We start from the raw sequence: 10957 nt of genomic DNA on the forward strand, positions 1-10957 counted from the left end.
CCTGCAGGATATACAGCAGCTGATAAGTACTGAAAGATTTGAAATTTTTAATTAAAATTAATTTACAAATGTAAATTATAAGTAAATTACAAATCAATATAAGTTTCTGACACCAAAAGATTTGGGAAATGAGAAAGACTACAGTCCCTCTGGATCCATTTTAACAGCAATAGCAGCTCAGCATGCACAAACACCAATCGGAACTCCAAAAAAGTTATCATTCATAGTATTTATTTTGGAAAAATAGTTTAAAAATTAATTCCTTCATTAACAAAAAAAAAAAAAAAAACGTAGAAAAAATCAAATACCATTTGCACAATATTCCATAAATACATATATATACAAAAAATATAGTCACATAGACTTGAAGTGCCTTTGTACATATTTACCAAACTTTTAAATTATAAAAATGACTGTTACAAATACTCGAGCTTTACAAATATCGTAAAAATAGTCTTACAAGTTCAAAAAATAACGCACATTTTTTGACCTAGTTAAAAAACACCTTTTAGTATAAAAAAAAAAAAAAAACTAAGCCAGGCAGTGTCTGTAAGTTTAGCAACGGAGTGGCTCATAAAAGAGTTAAAAAATATACACCTCAGGCAGTGCACTCTTCTTCTAAAGAATGTAGGAGTCCGTTCATTAAATATATATTTATATTTATATATATTTATATATTTACTGTATTATAATTATTAAAAAAAAAAGCAACTGTCCATAGTGCAATGAAGAATGGAGAAGAACAGAAATGGCAGTGCAACAGTTTGTGTCCGGACACGGAGACTAGCTTGGGGTGTCCATCTTGTTTTGCAGTCATTTTTTGCTAATTTCAAGTAGAGAACCAGCTCAGCCTGAATTTAGTGTCTCAGCAGCAGTCAACAAAGGGATGTCCCTCTCCTCAATTATCAGCAGCATTCATGTGGGCGTCACCTCTGAATGGGTTGTACAGCTTCTTTATTACACCTGTAGAGAGGAGGTAAGATAAGGTTAGTCATATGGTACGTGCTACTTCTCAGGCTGTATTAGTTGCTAACATTGAACCTTATATAAATTCCTGCGTTCGAGCTTGGTTCGTTGAGTATTTGAATGATACTTTAAATAGATACATTGTAACAGTGTAGTCATTTTTCAAATTACAAGGCTACTTTAAATGGACCCTTTAAGAGCCACAAACTCGAGTCATGAAGGGCACATAGACAGAGACGCAGTTAGATGATAGAATAGAGTAAAACCTATACGAACCTCAGTTGCTATGATGCATTCATCTTTCTCGTCCGATATGACATATACCGACTGATACTTTGTGTCTTTCGATGAGTAATTTGAGTCTGGTCTCCGTTTTTCTGAAGAATCACTGTGGATAACAAACAAAAAAAAAATTCTGGTGGTTAGATGACGTCAAGTAAGATAAAAAAAAAAACTAGGGGAAAGTGTTGGGAGTGTTCCATGGTTTAGAATCAATAAGAAATTCACCTTTTTAAATGTGAAGAGTGCAGGTCTTCTGAATCTGAGTCACTGGAGCTGCACTTTGCCTCACATTTCCTCCGCTCCTCCTTTATCGTGTCCTCGTTCTTCAGCTCGTGTACTAAATTGTAATCCACAGACGGGTACCGGGTCTTGAAGCCATTTTTATCGTTGTTGCTTTCGCTGAGAAAGTCCACCTTCTTGTTTGTGTTTTTGATCTGCGTGGTGCCTATGACGCTTACGGAAATGTCCTTCTCGCGGTGGCAGGTGGCCAAATTGTTCATGGTCTTAGTCTCGCCGCGAGTGGCCGCGGGGTCGTGACGCTTCCTCTGCACCTTAAGGCGCACGTAAACAACGACGGCGGCACAGCCTAGAAGAAGCAACAGGACGAGGATAATTCCAGCACACACTGCAATCCAGGGGAACTGTCCGCTTGGCTTATCGACGCTTTCCATGCTATTTCCAGGCAACAAAAACTGGCAGTTGAGTCCACCGTAGAGAGGAGCGCATTCGCACACGTAACGGTTGTTCCTCTCGTGGCAGGTTGCCCCGTTGTGGCACGGGTTGTGCTCGCATTTGCTGACAGGCATGCTGCAGTTTTTCCCAGTGTACCCAGGAGGGCAAGTACAGGAGTAGTCATTAATCCCATCCTGGCATGTGCCGCCATTTTGGCAAGGGAAGGAAGCACAGTCATCAAGGTTATCATCACAGTGTCTCCCGGAGAAGCCTTCCTGGCACTGGCATATGTAGGAATTTCCAAGGTCTTCGCAGCGAGCTCCTGAAATGCATCCAAATAATAATCTATTAGGGAACGTGCATTACATATCAGTTACCACCATTTCTATATGAAACGTTCCAGCGTAGCGTGCACAATCTTATTAAGGGATCTCAAAGGATGGACCAGTTATTAGCCTCAAAACCACACGGATTTGGCTACATAGCGAAACTGCACAACCACGTGCAGATCTCAGACCTCAAGCCCTACATATGAATATACACTAAAGCAGCCTTTGGCTGTCCAGGCATGATAGGAATTGTAGTTTTGCAATAGCTGGAGAGCCAAGGTTCCCTATCCCTGCTCTGAAAGTTACTGATCAATTCATAAATACTTTGATTATCTTGCAAATTCACGAATATTATTATTTATTTATTTTATTATTATACAAAAAATCCAGGGCTACAAGCCTTGCTAAATAGTGAAGCATGCGGTGTGGCACCTTACCGTTGGCACAGGGATTGGAGCTGCAGTAATCAATCTTCTTTTCACAGTTGAAGCCGGAGTAAGACAACGGGCAGAGGCAGCTGTATCCACCATCTGGATTATCGCTGCATCGGCCTCCATTGAAGCACGGTCCATCGGCACAAGTCATGGCACTCAGCTCACAGTTTTTACCATAGAATCCCGGCGGACACGCACAGGAATAGCTGTTTTCTAGATCCTGTTAGAATCAAGAGACTGGAATCAGAATATGTACGGTAGATACATAACCATAGCCAGAGCCGGACTGGCATAGCAGAGAACCGGAGAATACTCCGGTGGGCCCCCAGCTTTAGAACCTGCACAAATACTGTCAGATATGTTGTTTTTCATTGGTAGGCCCCCAGGATAATTTCCTCTGGTGGGCCCCAGTCCGACACTGACTATAGCCAAGGAATTACAATATCTCTATTGATTCATTTATTACATGGAGTTTAGAAAACTACTTACAGTGCAGCTTCCTCCATTTTTGCACGGGTTGGCATCACATTCATTGATCTCAATCTCACAGTTGGATCCGGTGTAGCCTGGACGGCAAGAGCAAGTGTAGCTTCCTTGGCCGGTGTTGGTGCAGGTGGCTCCGTTCTTACAAGGTTTGTGGTGTGTGCAGTAGTTCAGATCTGCAGAGAGGAAATGTACTTAGTCAGTAATCCATTCCAATCCATCATGGCTCATTATTACTAGTCATCCATCAAAGTCACGTTCAATAATCTACCTTGATTACAGAAGAGACCGCCCCATCCTTCTTGGCAGTTGCATTGCCAGGGCTGTTGGCATGTGCCATGGAGACAACCCGGATAGCGGATGCATTCGTCGCAGTAACGACCTTGCCAACCTACGCGGCATCTGGTAAGGAGAAGAACGCGGGATATTTAGTATACCATGGAAACACCATAGAAAAATGCACCTATTAATAGGTAAGAAATCAACTTACTTGCACTCCCCAGGCTTCTCACAATAACCGTGGTGCTCATCACATCCAGGAAGACAAATGGCTGTAAGAAAAGAGTAAAAAAACATAAGACCTACCGCCCAGATACATGTGAACGAGCGTATAACCAGCCAGCTAATCCTCCCAGACTAGTCACTAGTGTATTACTGGTCACTTGTAAACAAGCTGTCTCCATAATGCATTTACACCCAGACAAAAGAGAGCTCAGAGTCCTCTTCTCCCCTCCCCCTTTGCACACACTTTTTTTTTCTCTCTCTCTCCTCCAAGTGAGGGTCAGAAGTCTTTTTTTTTTTTCTTTTTTCTTTCCCTAATTCTATACACACATGGTTCCACCCCTTAATATCCCAGCGAGTGTGTGCAGATAAGAGTGGACAGCTGGTGTGCAGGGTGCCAGTACAGGACAGCTGCTCTATTGTCTATTCTCTCCCAGCAGCTGCCCTTCTGCAACAATACCCCAGAGCCGGCAGCCAATCACAGGCAGGGGTGCTCCTCTTACCGCCAATCAATGGCGAGATCTAATCTATGGCACGCGTGTGATTTCTCGGCAAAACTTTTCATTATTATTATCATTTAAATAAATGGTGCAAAGTTCTCAGCAGAAAGAAGCGGGGGGGCAGCGGCCTGACAAAGGAACGGTGGGGGGAAGGGGGGAACCTTCCTGCTTCTCTTGCTTAAGACGGGGCTTGTTAAGCAGGCAGAGCACATTTTACGCAGCTATGTGACACAAAATAGAGTGGAACACCCCCATTAGGGCGAATAGAAAAGAACCAAGCAACATGATTAATGAGGCCCCTCCGAGTCATCAATGTGTTATTTCATGGAAGCAATAGGAGGCTGAGCCAGCGGGGCACAACAACTACTACTACAAATCTCATCGAGCGTGCACGGTCTTTACTTACGTTCCGTGCAGTACTGTCCCTTCCAGCCAGGGTTGCAGATCTTTTCTCCCTTTTCCCCACAGTAAAAATGTCCAAAAGCATCGTCCCTCGGCCGACAGTAGTCCGAGCATCCTTCCCCGTAGTAGTATTCATCGCACACAAAGCGGTAGGAGTATTTGAGCTCGGTGCGGCCGCTGCTGTGCAAATCCTGCGACCACTCATCGCCCACTGTCAGATGTCTCTGGGTGGCCAGGCGGCTGATCAGACGCTCAGGGTTCTCTGCCAAAAAAAAAAGAGAAGATCATTTATTACAACCATTGCACTTCCCACCAGCTGTGCACTTGTTACTGTACTACTGCGCGGAGCGTGCACGCCGTGATCCGGTTACTAACACAGTGTCAGAAGGCCTATTATTAATAGGTGGGAATACTTTAAGGTAAAAAAAAAAAAAGGGACATAAACTGAATCCAGTAAAAAGATCAAAGCAGCGGAAGGTGTTAAAGGAATTGGCACTTAGGTGCAAGGACAGAATGAAGTGCTAAATTAGTGTGGATTAGGGGGGTCTTACCTGCGTTGAGATCCTCAGGAGAGTCCGTGTGCAGAGCTTCAATGATAAGCGAGAAGGTACCCTGTAGAAGAGAGTCCACGGTGTGAGTGTACAGCATAGAGCGTTATTACATGGAATATAGTGAGATAAGAGGCCTGAGGCTATCCCCCCCCCCCCCCCCCCCCGGGACAGGCGAGGCTCCCAGTGTTGGCTCGCTCCATGTTTTCACTTTTCCTAAGGAAATGGGTGGACTTTTAATAGTTATTTCCTGGTCTGATTTTGTGTTTGTTTGTTTTATTATTCAGTTAGTGAAACAGCGAGGTGCCAGTCCATAGAACGGAACTTCCTCCACTTAACCCTTGTCGTGCTACAAGCCAAGGACCCTGTCAGGTTTTGCTCATTCTTAATGTACAATGGGCAAAATTAAAAAAAAAAAATTATTATTTTTTTGTTAAGGGAGCAGGGCTGCAGGCTTGGGCTGTTGTCATCAGTTTTCACGCTTCATTTCGCCACTTTCACACGTTGCGGAAGGCTGTAAAACGAAGCCCTTTGGGAATTTCACGCGGAGCTGACAATCATAGAGCCAGCTCCGGAGACAAGAGGGCTGGGGGGGTAAGCTAGTGGCAATTCCAACACCGTAACACTTGTTTCTTTTGGGAGCTAAAAAGCCCGGCCTAAGAAAAATAACACTTCCCATATCCTTTCACACACACACCAGCCTCAGCCCTGGAGCTTCATGGCTTGGAGCTGGGAGGACTGGTTATCCCCCCAGGATACAGAGACAGATGTAAGCCCCACAAGTGCCCCCTCCCCTCAGGCAGCTGCCAGCCCTTTATCTAAGTGCACTGATGCTTTTATCCAGGGGTTTAGTTCACCTTGCAGCATCCAGCCGCACCCTACCCCCTGTGCCCCTCTACCTGCCCCCCTGTGCCTCTCTACCTGCCCCCTGTGCCCCTCTACCTGCGCCCTATGCCTCTCTACCTGCCCCCTGTGGGGTATGATTTGCCCCCTGTGGGGTATGATCTGCCCCCTGTACCCCTCTACCTGCCCCCTGTGGGGTATGATCTGCCCCCTGTGCCCCTCTTCCTGCCCCCTGTGGGGTATGATCTGTCCCCAGTGCATCCTACTAACCGACAAGCTATATGGCTATACACAGTACACACAGATAGTAAAGCTTACTCACAGGCCAAGTGAAGCCGAAGGGGAAGCGGATGGGGTTGATGAAGCTGGGGTCCGCGCTGACGCTGTCCGGGACGCTGAAGGAGTTGGAGCCCAGCACGGGGGTGATGGCGCTGCCGTAGGTGCAGGGGGGCTCCGGGGACACGCTGCTCTGGTAGTGTTTCAGGCAGATCCTGAAGAAGGTCTTACACTCGCATTGCTGCAGCCCAGAGGACGTCCCGCCGCGGCAGCAGTTCGCGTTACCGCTCGGACCCTTCTTATTGACAAACTCCTGCAGCTTCAGCTCAAAGAGTCCGGAGCAAGAGACCTGCGGGACGGAGAGACGCCCGAGACGTGACTGTACAGCAGGGGCACTCACATATATACTGGTGTATACTGGATCAGCATAGGCTAGGTGACTGGGGGGCACATGCATGACCTCTAATACCAGGCATCTATCACATACAACACAGAGGGGGCATCCATCAACATACATAGCATGCATAACATAAGCTATATAAGGTACTGGCATCCATTAAAAAACATAGTATATATACATAGCATGCATAACATAAGCTATATACAGGTACTGGCATCCATTGACATACATAACATAGGCTATATACAGGGACCATACCCATCAAAATATATAACATAAGCTATATAAAGGTACTGGCAAACATAACATAGGCTATATACAGGTACTGGCATCCACCAGCATATATAACACAGGCATGCAGCTCTTATATACAGGGACCATATCCATCAGCATACATAACATAAGCTATATACAGGGACCATATACATCAGCATATATAACATAAGCTATATACAGGGACCATATCCATCAGCATACATAACATAAGCTATATACAGGGACCATATCCATCAGCATACATAACCTAGGCATGCAGCTCCTATATACAAGGACTATATCCACCAGTATACATAACCTAGGCATGCAGCTCCTATATACAAGGACTATATCCACCAGTATACATAACCTAGGCATGCAGCTCCTATATACAAGGGCTATATCCATCAGTATACATAACCTAGGCATGCAGCTCCTATATACAAGGACCATATCCATCAGCATACATAACCTAGGCATGCAGCTCCTATATACAGGGACCATATCCATCAGCATATATAATATAGGCATTCTTCTCCTATATACAGGGACCATATCCATCAGCATATATAATATAGGCATTCTTCTCCTATATACAGGGACCATATCCATCAGCATACATAACCTAGGCATGCAGCTCCTATATACAAGGACCATATCCACCAGTATACATCTATACAGGGGGCATCCATGGGGGCAGCACAGGTATCCATCAGTGCCCAGATGTGTGGTCCTTACCTGGGCCAGGAGTGCGGCCACAATGAGGAGGAGGCTGATGGCGGACGGCGGGGCCATGCTGGCTGTCGGGGGAGCAGGGCAGGGTGAGCCCCAGCGGGTGGATGTCCCAGGCAGGCACTGTGCTGCTCACTCCAGTCCGCGGTGTCTTCTCTCCCTCTAGATCCGCCCTCTCATTGAGTGACAGTTCTTGTGAATGGTGATAGGTGGGGACTGATGCTGCTCAGGACTTGTCAGCACCTTGAGGGTCCCTAAAGCTTGGTCTCCATAGGGGGTAAAAGAATCATGCAACAATCCACATAGGCAGGAGCTATAATCCCAGTGAGTAGGTGTCCGGGGCTGTCGGTGCTGTCGGTGCTGTCGGTGAGTGGGCACAGTCCTCCCAGGCTGGAGGGTAGTGCTCCCAGGTGTTGTGCGGCTGAGCTCTCGGCGACTCCTCTGCCGGTGGCTGCCCGCCCGCCTCTTTATATGCAGCCTGTCGTCTGCATAGCTAATGAGATGGAAATGAGCAGACCCCCAATCTGTCCAGAGATGTCACAAAGGAGCCACATGCCGAACCCTCCTCTCTATGGATCGCCAAATGGTCAGTGAGCTGTAAAATGTGCAAGCTCCCCCTCCTCCCCTGCAGCAGCAGCAGCAGCAGCCGCCGCCTCCCCGGGCACTGTGCACACTCACTTACAGTCCTGACACCAGCAGTCCCACTCATCAGACATTATATAGCTGACAGTCATGTGATCCCAGCAGATCAGAGGCAACAGGAAATCAAATCCATAATGGCAACTCTTCTCCCCAAATCTTGGAACTCCCCCTATCACCGCCCCCACTCCCCCCAGTGCCCCCTGTTCTCACCTATCAGGCAGAAATAACGCAAGAGCCGAATCATTGGGAATTATAGTTACATCATAAGAAGACAAGATATACACTGCACCATGGAGGGGGCGATGTGATATCGTGTAGAATACTATAGGACTAGAATATTATATACTATTATACCATATACTATAGGACTAGGATATTATATAAGATTTATATTATACCATATACTATAGGACTAGAATATTATATACTATTATACCATATACTATAGGACTAGAATATTATATACTATTTATATTATACCATATACTATAGGACTAGGATATTATATACTATTTATATTATACCATATACAGTACTTTATAGCATACACATTGCTTCCTACTATATATTATACACTACATACAGGACATTACAGACTGTGTATAGTACTTTATATTACAGAGTACTGTATACCACATAGAGTACTATTTATTATGGGCCAGGTAGTATAGTAGTATATATTGTGTACATTGTATAGTAGTATATAGTGTGTACATTGTACAGTAGTATATAGTGTGTACATTGTATAGTAGTATATATTGTGTACATTGTATAGTAGTATATAGTGTGTACATTGTATAGTAGTATATAGTGTGTACATTGTATAGTAGTATATATTGTGTACATTGTATAGTAGTATATAGTGTGTACATTGTACAGTAGTATATATTGTGTACATTGTATAATAGTATAGTGTGTACATTGTATATATTGTGTACATTGTATAGTAGTATATAGTGTGTACATTGTATAGTAGTATATAGTGTGTACATTGTATAGTAGTATATAGTGTGTACATTGTATAGTAGTATATAGTGTGTACATTGTATAGTAGTATAGTGTGTACATTGTATATATTGTGTACATTGTATAGTAGTGTATAGTGTATACACTGTACAGCACTAGGTAATACACCTTGGACAGCAGTAAGTCCTATTTCTTATCCACAATCCATAGAAGAGAGCACAAGGTGCAGAGCAGCAGATCAGATTTCTGTCCTGCTCCTCCGCTGCGCACCTGTCACTGCTGTCTCCTTACCTGCAGGGCTTCCCTACTATAGTCACTGACTACACAGCACATGGCCACAGGCACACAGAGCACAACTAGTCACCACCACTTATCACACTCATCCCCAAGTCAGGTGCACAAAGACACTGCACACATAGATTAGAGACCACAGTATACACAGTGTACACATAACACATATAGATTGTATATAGGTTAGTGTATACATTACACGGACCTCCTATGTATTGCAGAGGGGTGTACAGAACTTGTATCCATGTTGTGTGATGCACATGTGACATATGTGCTGCTTTCTAGCAAGGTGCCCAGATTTGTGTCCACAGTGTGTGATGTATATATTGTGTTGTGCACTGATTTGTATACACTGTTTGTTGTGCACTGATTTGTTTACCCTGTGTGTGATGTCTGTGGTTGTGCACTGATTTGTATCCCCTGTGTATAATGTCTATAGTTGTGCAAAGATTTGTATACACTGTGTGTGATGTATATACTGTGTGTTGTGCACTGATTTGTATACACTGTGTGTAATGTATATAGTGTGTTGTGCACTGATTTGTATACACTGTGTATTGTTGTGCAGTCATTGTATACACTGTGTGTGATGTATATACTGTGTGTTGTGCAGTGATTTGTATGCACTGTGTATAGTTGTGCAGTGATTTGTATATACTGTGTGTGATGTATATAGCGTTTTGTGCACTGATTTGTATATACTGTGTGTGATGTATACACTGTGTATAGTTGTGCAGTGATTTGTATACACTGTGTGTGATGTATATAGTGTGTTGTGCAGTGATTTGTATATACTGTGTGTGATGTATATAGTGTGTTGTGCAGTGTGTGTGTGCTGTGTACCCTGTGTATAGTTGTGCAGTGATTTGTATCCCCTGTGTGTGCTGTGTACCCTGTGTACAGTTGTGCAGTGATTTGTATATATTGTGTATAGTTGTGCAGTGATTTGTATATACTGTGTGTGCTGTGTACCCTGTGTGTAGTTGTGCAGTGATTAGTATATACTGTGTGTGATGTATATACTGTGTGTGCTGTGTACCCTGTGTATAGTTGTGCAGTGATTTGTATCCCCTGTGTGTGCTGTGTACCCTGTGTGTAGTTGTGCAGTGATTTGTGTACCCTGTGTGTAGTTGTGCAGTGATTAGTATACCCTGTGTGTGCTGTGTACCCTGTGTGTAGTTGTGCAGTGATTAGTATATACTGTGTGTGATGTATATACTGTGTGTGCTGTGTACCCTGTGTGTAGTTGTGCAGTGATTTGTATCCCCTGTGTGTGCTGTGTACCCTGTGTAGTGTAGTTGTGCAGTGATTAGTATATAGTGTGTGTGCTGTGTACCCTGTCTAGTGTAGTTGTGCAGTGATTAGTATATAGTGTGTGTGCTGTGTACCCTGTGTAGTGTAGTTGTGCAGTGATTAGTATATAGTGTGTGTGCTG

General features: G+C 44.3%; 1 protein-coding gene across 1 annotated transcript; it reads right to left on the bottom strand.

Moving 5' to 3' along the window:
* Nucleotides 1-319: 319 nt before the first annotated feature.
* DLL1 (delta like canonical Notch ligand 1) lies at nucleotides 320-8407 on the bottom strand. Its single transcript, XM_069954291.1, has 11 exons — nucleotides 7630-8407; nucleotides 6283-6585; nucleotides 5121-5181; nucleotides 4574-4831; nucleotides 3657-3717; nucleotides 3438-3568; nucleotides 3173-3342; nucleotides 2687-2903; nucleotides 1474-2242; nucleotides 1243-1354; nucleotides 320-963 (listed from the first exon to the last, which is right to left on the bottom strand). The coding sequence occupies exons 1-11, from the start codon at nucleotides 7684-7686 to the stop codon at nucleotides 958-960; spliced, it is 2145 nt and encodes a 714-aa protein (XP_069810392.1). The 5' UTR covers nucleotides 7687-8407; the 3' UTR covers nucleotides 320-957.
* Between the last annotated feature and the right edge of the window lie 2550 nt (nucleotides 8408-10957).

Source organism: Dendropsophus ebraccatus, chromosome 15 (genome assembly GCF_027789765.1).
Source record: "Dendropsophus ebraccatus isolate aDenEbr1 chromosome 15, aDenEbr1.pat, whole genome shotgun sequence".
In the NCBI taxonomy this organism is placed as follows: Eukaryota; Metazoa; Chordata; class Amphibia; order Anura; family Hylidae; genus Dendropsophus; species Dendropsophus ebraccatus.

Bases quoted from the DNA above. Each gene is read 5' to 3' on its own strand.
- DLL1 (XM_069954291.1), bottom strand. From the start codon at position 7,686: ATGGCCCCGCCGTCCGCCATCAGCCTCCTCCTCATTGTGGCCGCACTC. The intron at 3,569-3,656 runs GTAAGTTGATTT...TCTCCTTACCAG, and splicing joins GAGAAGCCTGGGGAGTGCAA to ATGCCGCGTAGGTTGGCAAG. The intron at 1,355-1,473 runs GTGAATTTCTTA...TGTTATCCACAG, and splicing joins CACTCTTCACATTTAAAAAG to TGATTCTTCAGAAAAACGGA.